Source organism: Corvus moneduloides, chromosome 13, assembly GCF_009650955.1.
Source record: "Corvus moneduloides isolate bCorMon1 chromosome 13, bCorMon1.pri, whole genome shotgun sequence".
In the NCBI taxonomy this organism is placed as follows: Eukaryota; Metazoa; Chordata; class Aves; order Passeriformes; family Corvidae; genus Corvus; species Corvus moneduloides.
The window spans coordinates 3,066,410-3,080,464 of NC_045488.1; the positions used below are offsets into that span (position 1 = coordinate 3,066,410).

General features: G+C 40.1%; 1 protein-coding gene across 2 annotated transcripts; it reads left to right on the plus strand.

The window, feature by feature from the left end:
• Positions 1–89: 89 nt before the first annotated feature.
• HDC (histidine decarboxylase) lies at positions 90–12,429 on the plus strand. Of its 2 annotated transcripts, XM_032123146.1 has the most exons (12): positions 90–2,808; positions 3,619–3,791; positions 4,800–4,913; positions 5,651–5,773; positions 6,570–6,704; positions 7,615–7,758; positions 8,014–8,080; positions 8,876–9,038; positions 9,144–9,234; positions 10,409–10,507; positions 11,198–11,299; positions 11,481–12,429. In XM_032123146.1, exons 1-12 carry the CDS (start codon positions 2,781–2,783, stop codon positions 12,237–12,239), a joined length of 1,998 nt encoding a protein of 665 aa, XP_031979037.1. In that variant the 5' UTR covers positions 90–2,780; the 3' UTR covers positions 12,240–12,429. The 2 variants fall into 2 exon arrangements, with proteins under 2 accessions (XP_031979037.1, XP_031979038.1); XM_032123147.1 differs by lacking the exon at positions 4,800–4,913 and having other exon boundaries at positions 11,481–12,239.
• Positions 12,430–14,055: the final 1,626 nt, after the last annotated feature.

Sequence of the window (14,055 nt, forward strand, 5' to 3'; positions counted from 1 at the left end):
TCAATTCAGTTGGTTTGTGTGTGTGAATGAGAAGGTCAAAGCTGTTCCGTGTTAGGCATCTGGAAAAACATGAAGAAACAGTTTTGGGCATAGAATGGCCTTAAATGGTAGGAGGGAGGAATGGGGAAAGAATTGCATTGTACTGTACGAAAGTTTGTCAAACAGGTCAAAATTTGACTTGGGTTTATACTTGGCAGTTAGGAAAAATTCTAAGTATCTTTGTATTGTTATATATTTGGCAAATTTGATTTTGATTGGCAAATTCGGTCTAAAAATAATCAAAAGACAAAAATGAAAATTCTATGGTGGTGGGTTTTAGAAGAATTGTTTTCAAGGATATCATCATGCTGGAACTAGGACTTGAAGCAAACCTTGTGCAGTGGTTAACTGGAGATTGCTCTATTTTAGGGATTTTTTCAGGAACTACCCATTATGTCACTAGCAGATTGAGGAACCAGTTAGTCAAGGGAAATGTGCTGCTTCAGCATTGCTCCAGTTAATTATTCTGTGATCAAAAAAATGTTTGTGTCCTCACATCCCACAAACTTAACAACAGTGTAATCTCTGTAATTTCTAAATAATGATAAGAGTGGTGCTGTTAGTCTGAGTGGTGATAGTGGTAACGTTCACATCCAAGTGGAGAGTTTCCCACGGTTGTGACGGCAGATGTTGGTAGCAAACAATGAAATGAGCCTTTTCCATTCGTTCTGTTTCCTGTGAGCAAATACTCCATTCCTCCTTGTCCATAACAAAAGCCTTCTGAGTGCAGCATAGCTATAAGAAAACCTTATTTATCACCAGCAATATTGACCTGTAATCCATTATCACCTATTTTATTTTAGTTCTGAACAGGACCTGCTGTTTGTTCTCCTCTGCACAGAACAAGAGACCAACCCAATGAAACTGTCACCTTTGAGCTAAAGTGTAGGGTATATGTTACATGAAATATTTATTGTATAGTTGAGCTCTGAAAACATTGTTAAAAATAGTGTTCCTTATTTGCTGTTCCAAATTAAAAACATTTTTGTAATTAGCTACCATCTGTTTCTTTGAACAGATGTCCATATATATTAGCATATTAATCACTTGTAATGAGCTAAAAGCACAGTTTTTGAGAAACTTTTGGGCTCTTCTTGAGTTGGTCCTGTGCTAGATGCATGTCCCTTCTTATCTTGTTCCCCTTTATGGGATCATTTACAGCACAGCCAAGAGATGTTCCTAAATTCCTATTAAGTGTGTGGGCAGCTTGTTGCTTTTTTTCTAATGTTTCTAGAGCACTATGAGATAAAACAGATGAATATGCATATAGTAGTTTTTGTACTTCTCTCAATGCCTTTTTATCAATTTGGGGTTTTTTATTTCAATACCTTAATCTGATGTGTGTGTCAGAGCATCTTTCTCATATCTATAAAACTTCCTTCTCAAGTATCTAATTGCAGCAGAAACTAGGAAAGGTTTCACAGTGTTCTGTGGACAGTGTGCTGTGAGAACAACATAAAAACTTTCTAGAACTATGGAAGTGTCTGTGCTGCATTAGAGCACATGGGGCAGAGAATCAAAGCTGCTCTGGCATCCAGTTCTCTCCTGTGTGAGAACAGCAAAACTGCTGTCAGGTTATCAGACAGAGGGGCTGCCTAGCCTGGCATCCTGTCTCCAGCAGGGCCAGCCCTAAGCAGGAGCCTAGGGTATGGCAAAAATAGGCAAGAATTATTGTATGGGAAATAATTTCTGGTGCTTAGTCCACAAGTCCTACCTCTTTTTTTTCCCAGGGCTGCCTGGTGCAGTGTAGAGCAAGTGAAGATGATAATTCAATATTGAGTAGTGTCAAAGATTGTGCTGCCAGAGAGAGGTCAGGATGTGTTTTCAGGTCCTAAAACTGGAACAAAAGGCAATCTATAAGGCTGTTCTTTCAAACTGAGAACAACTCAGGTGGAGGACTTGGAGGAATTCTGGAGGCACAAGACTAAATCCCATTGCTTATGCATATCATATGGGAGAAAAAAGCAAGCACAGTGAGGGGAAAAGATGCATTTTCCCAGCTCAGTGGTCTAGGGTGATATCCATGGAGGAACATCACCCTGCTTAGTGTAACCTGCTCTGATCTGAAGGGCAGGAAATCCACAAACAGGATCATTGCTGCTTCGTATTGTAATTCTGGAACTGCCAATAACTGTAAAGCCTTTCCTTCTAGCAGCATGGGACTGACAGCATAAGGACTGAAGACTTGTGGGGATGTAGGTATACTCTTTTCTTGGGGAAAAAGGAGTTCTCAAAAGAATTCTTAGGAAAAGTCCCTGTCTGCTGTGTCAAACTTGTTCTGTGCTGGTACCTTGTTTTAATGGCTACTGCTAGCACAGTAGCTGGGTGTGCTGGCGTAACATCTGCTAGCTTTTATTTGGTTTTGAAAGCTCTTGAGCTTTTTCTCTCCCACAGGTCTCATATTAATGTGCCTTATATTCATGGCATGGATTACTGGGAGACTTCTGAAAGATTGATTAAAAATGGGAAAGTGCAGAGGCACCTCCTCTTAGTGATACACTATCTTACACATCAAAAGAGCACAGATGAGAACATGGGAGATTGTAAAACCCTCAGCTGGGAGGAGTTAGATAAACACTCACCAATAACCTGCTTGTTAAACCTTTTCCAGAATGCGTGAGTCTGAGAGATAAAGGGACCTATAAAGGGGGAAGCAGCTGGCAGGGCAGCAGACCAAACTGACCACAGCTCCCAAAAGGTTGTGGCCCAGGTTTGAAGAGGTGCATTTCTGAGGAATCAGTATGGAGCCTGAGGAGTACAGACAGAGAGGTGAGTGATCCTTGACTCTTGCAAATAGTAACATTTGCTTCTGGAGATCAGCTGTTGTAGGGCTGCAAGTGGTACCCAAAATGAGGATGGGCTATACACTCTTTATTTGTGCACTTGTCCTTGAGACTTGGATCAGCTGAGGCAAAAATGTGTCCCAGAGTTGAGTTTAAATTAATAGATTTAGAGTCTGTGAGTAACTTAGCCTTTTTGGTCTTACATCTAAGATACTGTGGCAAAGCTGTAATTCTGAATAAACTTGTGCTAAGGGGTTATGCACAGTGGCTCTTCCCTGGCTGACACCCTGAGACTGCAGTGATACTTGGACAGTTCTGCAGATGGAGAGCCAGTTTTGGTTCTAGGGCTGGAGGAGATTGCCTCAAAAAGTGGAGAAAAGGTGTGGAGCTATGCAGCTGATTTCAGAGGATGCCAGAGGGGGTGTGCCATAATGACAAGGAAGTGTAGGACATTATGAAAATTTAATTCCTGTGAAATGCGGTTTCAGTTAATTTGTAGGCAAGAAAATCTAACCTTTCAGTAACCAAACAAACTGTACTTGTACCATGATTGTGTTTTAAAGGTGCATTTGAACTATTCAGTGATGACACTGAAAAAAGCCCTGTGAGCCTGTTTTAGAAACTGTCCCTACATTATTAGATGGGACAAGTAGGGTGTAGCAGGGGGGAGCTGGGAGCAGTATTCCAGTGCTAATGCAATCCCTGTCCAATGCTAAGGACTGACTGTGTGGAATGCTGGTACTGCTAGTTAGTTTTTCTGTAACTGAAACTGAAAACACTGGTTTGCCTCTTGCAGGGAAAGAGATGGTGGATTACATTTGCCAGTACCTGAGCAACGTGAGAGAGAGACGGGTGACTCCTGACGTCCAGCCAGGTTACATGAGAGCCCAGCTGCCAGATTCTGCCCCAATGGACCCAGACAGCTGGGACAACATCTTTGGAGATATAGAGAAGATTATTATGCCAGGGGTAAGAAATAAAGTATAATCATGACAGGACAAAGCCATTACTACCTGGGGTGAACACTTAATCCTGGGAATGCACAGGTTCTGCAGAGCATTCTTCTAAATAAGTAAAGTACCCAAAAATGTAGAATAAATCTTGTAGATGTTATGTCTACAGTTGTGTTCCTAACTATAGGGGTTAGATTGTGAATGTGTTTTTAAAGTACTTTGTATATAACTCATATTTTCTTATAGGAAAACAAATACACCAGTGTCAGAAAATCATTAACTTCACAATGTCTCTACCTGCTGAACTGTATAATCTCAATTTCAGAGGTGTGGAAACTCGGGCACAGCAAGGTGAAACAACTCTTGCCCAACTTCATGATTTTTCCTGCACTCTGAATGTAAAGATCTACTTCCTCTTGTACATAAATACTGCAGATTCTGCTAAGGGAGTTCATATTACTAAATTACATGTTTTGTGTAAGAAGCTTTTTCAAAGTGTGTTCTCAAATTTTTTAATAGATGTTTGCAGAAACTTCATCTGGTAGGAGAGGCAATCAGATTACATGGATTTATGTTGGTGTCCCACACACAAGCTCCTCCAGGTGTATAGAAGGGTTTATATAGTTGTAAATTGCTGTGTGTATCTAAAGGCAAGCTGTTGTTTGACAAAATGAGCAACTTTGTTGCAAGGATTCCCTTTATAAAGATAAATATTTTGATAAATCGTTCTGACTCTGGTCTTTCAAACATGGCACAACATTCTTTCCTGTTCAGAATCTTTGCCTGTTTAATTCAGATAAATGCTTTTGCTGTTATTTGCAATTTATCTATTAATGACACAATGTTATCATCTGCTAGTGCTGCTCTCCTGTTGATATTATCTCGGCAGTTTTCTGCTAGCTGATGTATAGTTGCACGTATTATGTTGCTGTAATCCTTTTCCCTCACTTCAAACAGATACTAACCACTACATCTCATGCAGAGTTTTGTGACATTTTCAGATTTCTACATAATTCTGTTCTAGGTAGTCCACTGGCAAAGTCCACACATGCATGCCTACTTCCCAGCTCTGACTTCCTGGCCTTCACTCCTTGGAGATATGTTGGCTGATGCAATTAACTGCTTGGGATTCACATGGGTAAATTTTTTGGGGCTTTTTCAGACATTTCTCTCCTATGTGTAATATGCTAGAGCAGGTCATAGTCATTCTTTCTTGTTCTCTGAGTAAATACAATTGTTTTAACCAATTGTATGTTGTTTGCATAAATGAAAATTGTCACTTAAAAAAAACCCCAAAAGAATATGTAAGTACAAACATTACCTAGTAGTAAGAGGTGAATGAAGAAAATATACTAGAAATGTCTGGTTTCGAATTCTTTGCATATCCCACTGTGAGCATTGTTCCTTGTCATCTAGTCTCAGTGCCAAGACTGTTACACAAGCAGTGTAGGCAGTAGAGCAGCCACCATCCATGACTGCAGGGCTGGATTGGGCTCCATTCCAGCTCTCCTGCTGCTTGGAGAGAACCCATTTCCTATTTTTCCTCTTCTGAAAGTAATTGTTTGGTGGCCTGGCCCAGAATATATGCATATTTTGTATCCTCCTGCAGCAGCTACACAGCACTACTTGGTTATGATTCTGCACATTGCAGTAGTTTCTGAAGCCAGTGTTTTCCCCAGTGGCAAAGTTGCCCAGATTTTTAGATGTGTGCCTCTGTGTAGGAAAGAAGCTCACTAACCTGTAAGAAATTGATGGTTGTGGTCTCCACGTAGCTGTATCAGATGAGCTCATTGCCTCTCTGAGCTCTCAGCTGGATGAGGGATCAGCCCCCAGGGAGAAATACAGCCTAATTCTCCTTTTTAAATTTTTTTCTAGGCCTCCAGCCCAGCCTGTACAGAACTGGAAATGAATGTGATGGATTGGTTGGCTAAAATGCTGGGCCTTCCAGATAAATTCCTGCACCACCATCCTGACAGTGTGGGTGGAGGAGTATTACAGGTAGGGGAGATTAGAGATGGCCTCATCAGCGTTTTGTTTTCAAGTGAATTTCTCTCTGGGTGATAGTTTTGCTAGAGGAAAAACCAACAAAAATTTCTGTATGGGTCTGAATCCCAATTTGGCATTATTTTCCCAAATTTTAGTATTAAATGTAGAAGATTATAGAATAGAAACTGCTATTGCTTTGGTGCTGTGTTATGAACAAACAGCAGGTATTCTTGTGGTCTTTGTAAGGAAAAATGAAAGTCAGATTTCATTTCTCCAATCTGTTTGACATCACCAGATTTTGCACTAAAGTGATTCTTAGATAATTAGAGAAGGAATTCTTGTCAATGTCCTTCTGCCATAGTCCTTAGCCACACAAGAAATTACTTTTCCTTTTTCTCTTGTCTGCTTTTGTCTCTGAGAGGTGCAAGATCAAGGCCTGAACCTTTACTGTCTTCTGGAAGGCCTAAGCAATAGTTCCCTGGAATCAGTGCTGCATCTTTGTTATAAGGGGCTTTGCTCATGTTTGTAATTTTATGGGAAATGATCTGTAGAACAAAAGGAAAATGTGATTTATTTACTCTGCAGAACTCAGTGCTGCACATTAAAATATACAGCAGTTAAAAGGCTTTGTTTTGTGTTGCTGGCCCAGAGAGCTGCTCATCAGGTAATGACTCTCTGCTGCGTCAGAGAAAAGCAGGAGTAGGAATAAAAGAGCCAGTGGGCAGCTGGGCACTTCACTGATTTCAGCAGATCCCTGGCAAAACAGCAATGAAGTAGCAGCTGCAGTAAATGAGCAATGTCTTTGCAGAGCACTGTGAGCGAATCAACCTTGGTTGCACTGCTGGCAGCAAGGAAGAACAAAATTCTGGAGATGAAGGTTTCCGAGCCAGACACTGATGAGTCCTCGCTCAATTCTCGCCTCATTGCTTATGCATCTGATCAAGTAGGTTCTTATGATTGATTACAAGGAAAACAAATTGCTTCTGTTGTCTCACTCAGCCTATGCCATGTGAAGTTGCATTTCTGTACAAAGAGGAAAACACAGGAATGCCTTACAAGCATGAACCAGATTCTCTACTGCTGCTTTCTGCAAATGGGGAAACTAAATCAGTGCGAGGCGAGGTTTTTAGGGTCTTGGCAGTCCTCAAGGGTTCGTTTCACATGACTGATTTCTGCACTTCCTTCCTGTTTTTCACAAAGCCTTACTCCAGGAACTAGGTGTTGATCTCATGCTGCTTCAGCTCATGTTTCTTCCCAGCCTCTATCCCCTCAGAGACAGGCATGCTCAAGGCATTGTTAGCTAAATGCTGCTCCTGGTTGTGGGCTCCACTGTTGGCCTCTGCCAGCAAACCTGTTCTGTCCTTGGCCTCCTGAGCTGAACAATTACATTCCCTTGGGAAAACTGCCATAAGAGAGACACTCATGCTGATTCTCTCTTAGTATAACTAAAAGGACTTTTTCTTGTAGGTGTTTTGCTCTATCCAGAAGTAAACACACTTCAGGGGATTTACCTTCTTATGGCAGGGAGGAAGGAATAAACTGAGGTTGATTCATTTCTAGAGGCTCCTTTAAGAGCTGAGTTTTGATAAATGGCCCTCCAAACACAAGATGAGGATGCCTATTATTATATTTTAGAAACCAGTACGCAAATAAATTAAGCATTCTTTGGAATTACAGTGTAGTGTTTCTTACAGTTACTCACAAAGAAGATGCTTTCAGAGTTGTATTAATATGGATTACAATAAGGTCGTTATCCCTGTATTTCTTGCCACCACTGTCTTTCATAAAGCCATAAATTGCCACAGCTGTTCAGCCTCAGAGCTTGTGTTCTTACTGTTTTTCTTATTTTAAAGGCACATTCCTCTGTAGAAAAGGCTGGCTTGATTTCTCTGGTGAAGATAAAATTTCTGCCTGTGGATGAGAACTTTTCCCTCAGAGGTGAAACTTTGAAGAAAGCCATTGCAGAAGACAGAAAGAAAGGCCTAGTGCCAGTCTTTGTATGTTCAACTTTCTGGTTGGGGGTATTGACATAGTGTTATATTCTTAATGTCAACATGAAATTACATATGAAAAATTTCTCGTTGTGTTAAAATACATTAGGTGAAGATTCAAATGTATACAAGAATTTCTATTGTATTAAATAAAAAATTTTAATGTTTTGCCTGTCTGCAATAAACTGCCCACTTTTAAAGTGCTGCATCCATGTATTAAAAGAAAACAAATCCATTATAACAGGTGGGGTTTTTTTCTAGGTTTGTGCAACTTTGGGAACAACTGGTGTCTGTGCTTTTGACAATCTCTCAGAACTGGGTCCAGTTTGTAAGTGTCTTTTTTTTCCTGATTTTAAACTGTGAATGTATCTAAAAGACAGTGTGACACTTTTTCATGCCAAAACAAAGGGGAGCTGAGTTTTTCAGACGTGTTTCAGGGACCACTGAAGTCAGTAAAAGACTTTGCCGTGATGTCTGTAAGATTTAGATTAGGATGCTAAAATACATTCTATTTGAGATGGATGAAATTTGCCAACTGATAAATCTTTCATGTGGTTATTCAGGAAATACAGACTGTGTGGTGCTGTTGTAGGATGGATACATTAATATTTAATCTAGCAAAGTAGTTTTGAAGGTAGATTCTGGTAGGACATCCTTTGGATCAACCAGTTTCACAGTGAAATTTGACATGGTTGCAAATTCTATTCCAGCATAAATTCTGACCAGTAGCTGCTGAAGTCCTGAGGAGCTCTTTCTTATGGGTCAGATTGTGGCTTCTGTTTCTGGGTCCTATGTTGCTTGCCACTATGTCTTTATTTTGGCTTTGTGCAGCTGAGAGGTACTGGGGAACTTCACTTAGTGAAAGGGCAGGTGAGAGAAATCAAATGTTAAAAAGATTCACTCGCATGAAATACGGAACAGTGACTTTTGTTACACAGTCCACCTGGTTTCAGCATTATCCTGTATTTTGGCATTATGGATCCACACCTTTAGAATCAAACTAGGTTGTCAACTGCTTGTCTGCCTCCTTCAAAACACTGCACCTGGTTTGCAGAGAGGAGAGTTGAAGCATGCACTTTGGTTCCTTATGTCCCTTCCATAACAACAATCTCAATTCCAACAGGTGATGCTGAGGGACTCTGGCTTCATATCGATGCTGCATATGCAGGGACAGCATTTGTATGTCCTGAATTTCGATTGTTCTTGGATGGAATTGAATATGCAGATTCCTTTACTTTTAATCCTTCGAAGTGGATGATGGTCCATTTTGACTGCACTGGATTTTGGTGAGTATAGTCAAAAAACAAACAACACCAAAAGGATAGCATGCAAATTGCAAAGTTTTTCTCTGCATTTATTTTGCTAACTCTAGTTCCTTCTACAATTGATAGGGTTAAAGATAAATACAAGTTACATCAAACCTTCAGTGTTAACCCTGTCTACCTCAGACATGCCAATTCAGGAGCTGCAATTGACTTCATGGTAAGTTATTATTTAAGATGATACTTTGTATTGCCTATAAAATGTTCAAACAGTGTGTGAAATTCCTCTCACATTCCGGAGTATGCTTATCTTATAGCTGGTCAGTACATAAACCAAATTATACTGACATCCTAATGCAGAGAAAATAGTCAAACTTGCTGTGAGTCCTGGTTGTGAAGATTAATTATAAAATTGCTTTCAGATTGAAGTACTTAAGATTTTTACACAGATGGAGATACAGCCTTGCCTTTCTAATGCGAAGGGTCATTTCTGTACCTTGTGTTGCTGAAGTAATTCCTACTGATGCCATTTTGGCTGGATTTCTTGTCTCTCTGGTATGTAATAAAAGAGAGAAAGGAGTAAGCAATGGAAACACCATGCTCTGAAACAGCAGGAGAATGAATTACATTTTTTCTTTAGATTAAGGTATTCATAGGAGAGCCAAGAGGCATTTCACTTCAGATACATCTTACAGCAGGTTTCAGTACAGTAATACAAAGGAATATTCACTGCCAATTATTTCTGCTATGATCTCACCCTAGTCCTGAAAAGATAATTGTTTTCTTGAAATCAATAGTGCTTTTCACGAGAGTGGAAGGAGGGATGGAAAAAAAGGTACCGAGTCCCTCTTGTGGTTAAATTGGATTCTACACGTGATTGTGCAGCTCCCCTGAAATACTCCTTTACACGTTTTCTCACCCTTTTCCTTGCAGTAGATGTTACTTTGTCTGGAACTGTCTACCCCTGGATCAGCTCTTGCTGCTTATAGCTGATTTGGGAAAATGTTCAGAATGGCACTTAAATATGCAAATTACAGGAGCTGAAGTGAACACTCAGTCCTAGAATGTAAATGGCCACATCTTAAATTGATCATGCTCTTAAATGCAAACAGTTGTTGTTATTAGCTGGTAATTAATTTAAAATTCTAAGCATAGATAGGCCATAGATTAAGGGGAATAGCCAAAATCTTGTTTTTGCAAATAATTGAAAAATATGTGGACACAGTGTTTCTTTGATGGCTGTTTCCTAGGCTTAGCAGATTTTCAGTAAGACAACACTATTCCTCTCAACAGAGGTTTCTGACCTGAGTTTGAAGCAAGAGATGTAGCAGTGGAAGGGGAACTCTCCTTTCTGTTGTTTCTGCACTCACTGAGGCACTGTTGTGTTTTCACAGCACTGGCAAATTCCACTGAGTCGTCGATTTCGTTCTTTGAAGCTGTGGTTTGTGCTTCGTTCGTTTGGGGTCAAAAAGCTTCAAGCTCATGTCCGACACGTATGTGAATTACCAGTGTGTTATGTTCAGTTCTTGGTAGGTGAGGTTAGTAAACTCAGAGACACAGAGATGGGTAGCAGAAATCCTCTCACACGCAAAGCTTGCATGTGAACACTGAATGTGTTCTGGTTTTACCCTGAAATAATCTGTAAAGACTGACTGTGTAGACAAAACATTTCTGGTCCCCCTTGTTGACAGCACTGGGCAATGGAAAGGGGCTTGGTAAGTCACTGCCTTCTGCAGTTCACTGAGCAATAATCTGGAGAAGCTTTCTTTGAGGCCAAATGGCACCTATCTGGGAGGCAGGCTGTGATGAATAGCTGAACCCATCACTATGAAAATGTACAGGCTTATGTCTCTGATGGAGTGTAAATACAAGGGGTCACTTTGTGGATCAATGGTTGCCACAAAAGGACTCTAATATGAGAAGGCAGATTCTGTTTTCAAACCTCCCTCTAGAAAATCCCTCTGTATATGCCAGTTACTCATGTTCATTGTCAAGGGTTTGGGCAAATAGAGACAGACTTTAAAATTCTTAGCTTTGATGTAATTTTTCTGTTTGCTCTTATTCATGCATTGGAATGATGTGTTTTAGGAAGGAAAGGAATTCTTTTTAACTACCCAGTTTAGTGCCTTACAGTAGGTTTGTTACAAACCAATATATAACTTTTTTTTTCCTATTAATTATAGGGTACTGAAACAGCCAAATTCTTTGAATCCTTGGTTAAAAGTGATCCACTCTTTGAAATTCCTGCCAAGAGGCATCTTGGACTGGTTGTATTTCGCCTAAAGGTAAAGACTGGTCCTTTTGCATGTCTCTTTGGAATGAACTGACCACAGCTTATCTCCCCAGACATTAAAAACTGTGAATAAATTTCCGTGTAAGAATTTGTGATTGGAATTCTTAGATATGTTTGGATGTCACTGGGAATTCTAACTATAGTGGTTTTTTTATTATTCATATTTAAAACAGGGTCCCAACTGGCTGACAGAAAAACTCCTGAAAGAACTAAGCAGTTCTGGCAGGCTCTTCCTCATTCCAGCAACCATCCACGACAAGTTCATCATTCGCTTTACCGTAACCTCTCAGTTCACAACCAGGGAAGATATTCTGCAGGACTGGAGCATCATTCAACACACTGCAGCCCAAATCATTACCCAGAATTATGGGTTGCACTGCATCAATTCTGGTGATGGGACAGGAATCCCCACTACAGTAGTTCAGCCTAGTTCTGATGCCATTAGTAATGTTCCTCAGCTTTATTTAGATGGAGGGAAATACAAAACACCTTCCAGAAAAACAGTAGTCCAGCCCAAGAAGTCATCAGTGAGTCCCAGTACACGTGTGATTAGTCAGCAGGTGAAAGGTCAAGGGCATCCTCTGGATAACTGTTTTCCAGAAGATGTCCAAGATGTTACCAAACATAAGTTAACCTCTTTTTTATTCAGTTATTTATCTGTTCAAGGCAAGAAAAAGACAGCACGTTCCCTTAGCTGCACCAGTGTGCCAATGACTGGTAATCTTGAGCAATGTAACCCCAAAGCAGCAGCTGCTGACAAGGAGTCTCGTGCAAATGCCAGAGTTCTTTCCAGGCTGCCTGAAGACATGATGATGTTCAAAAAAGGTGCCTTCAAAAAACTAATTAAGTTCTACAGTGTCCCAAGCTTTCCAGAGTGTAGCATTCAGTGTGGCCTTCAGCTACCTTGTTGTCCTCTGCAAGCCATTGTTTAACAAGTAAAGAGAGCTTGGTCTTAGAGAAGGAACAGGTTTGCTTATTCACATGCAATACTACATGTTCTTTTGTTCAAAATGTAAGCAGTGGCAATGACCACTGAGAAAATTCCTTTGCTTTTACTGGTGAAAACCTCATGTATTTATAGATGAAAATGTCAAATAAATCTTGTAGGCATATAGCATGAAACTTTCTGTTTTGTAGACTGTGGTAAAGAAAATGCCAATTTCTACCTTATCAGTCCTGGTAATCAACAGTTTCCAGCTCGTAGGCTGGGACCACTTTGACAAAGTATGCTGGCCTCAGGAGGGGATAAACTATTTAGGTCTCTGTTTGCACCATTGTTTTTTTTGGGGGGGGGAGGGGTTGATACCTGACTAGAATTCGCTAGACTGATGTGAGGATCTGTGTGTGCAGACAATGCCAACATTAATTCTGAACTATGCAAAAAGAAGGATGTAGCCTCTCTAAGAGATTTTGCTGCATTAGGGCAATTTTCCCAGAGTTAAACACAGCAGCACTGCGAGTCCATATGTTCTAATCAACTACAGCAGGCTTTGTACAACCACGTTGCAACAGCAGCTGCCCTTGTGTGAAGCACCTGTGACCTTCCTCAGCATTACCTAAGATCTGTACATCACAAATGCATGAGGAAAGAGAGGAGGAATGATATTTCCCTCTCTCTCATAACAGAGAACTGAAGGGGCATTGTGGAAGAAAGGGTCTCCACAGAGCAAACAAATGTATTGCTACAAGAGGCCAATGATTTTTGTTTATAAAAAATTGTGGGGGGGAAATCTCTTAAGGACAAATTTAAATTCAGAAATAGTACAGTTGAGTCAGGGAGCATGGTGATTACTAGGACATTATTCTGGGAAAGCACTGCTAGATCCTTGCTGCTTTCCTTGCAGTTGTTCCCAGACACCTACAGTCACCCCATCTTGAAGGCAGTGCACTCAGACAGATGGATCTTCCATCTGATCCAGAACAACTATTCCCAGCTTATATAAACAATGAGCCTGATTAATGTCTAGACCCTTATACAACATCAGCTAAGCTCATCAGCTAAGGTACAGGTAGAGTTGGAATAGTTGTGTTTCATTAAAACAATCTCATACTCACACTTTATTTCTGCTAGAAAATCGATAACCACATTTCATATCACTTTTAATAGTGCTATGAAATCTTTCTGTTTACACAATGAAGCAATAAACACACAGTGAGGATGGCAGTCCATTTGTGCCTAGTCTTAGATGTTTAAATTTATATTCAGCAATAGGAAGTACTGACCCGAGTCAGACATATGTAATTTATAAACATATCTAATGTGCTAGTGAGTAACAAAAGTATGGTAAGATTTTAGCAAATCTTTTCACCACTTCCTGTCCTTTCCTCCAGCTGTTTCTCTTATTATGTAGTTTAATAGTATTTAGACACTAAGAATCTTTTAAAATCTTTTCTCTTTTAAAATATATATTGGCTTCTTAACTTGGAATACTTCATTGAAAGACTTTTCTGTCAGCAACAGACTAGAATGTGTATTTATGCAGAATAAGTATGTTGGCTCTGTGTCTTTCAGGAAATACAGGGCAGAGGGCAATGCAGTAGATAGTAGAAGTCAAAGATGAGCATGGAACACTGGAATTGCAAAACACTGTTTCAAGGAGTGATTCAAGAAAGAAATCTGAACCATTAGGATAAAGATAAATAATGTGCATAAATTGCAAGGAAACTGTGGACCTGATTCTCTGTCCTGGCTTGTGGTTATCAAAAGGTGCTATGGAGACTGATTGATACCTTTTTCCTTACTAAATT

What these genes read in the sequence shown, in the direction of transcription:
- HDC (XM_032123146.1), top strand. Translation starts at nt 2,781, where the DNA reads ATGGAGCCTGAGGAGTACAGACAGAGAG. An exon ending in TGAGGAGTACAGACAGAGAG is followed by an intron (nt 2,809 to 3,618) that starts GTGAGTGATCCT and finishes TGCCTCTTGCAG; the next exon opens with GGAAAGAGATGGTGGATTAC. An exon ending in TGGTTGTATTTCGCCTAAAG is followed by an intron (nt 11,300 to 11,480) that starts GTAAAGACTGGT and finishes TATTTAAAACAG; the next exon opens with GGTCCCAACTGGCTGACAGA.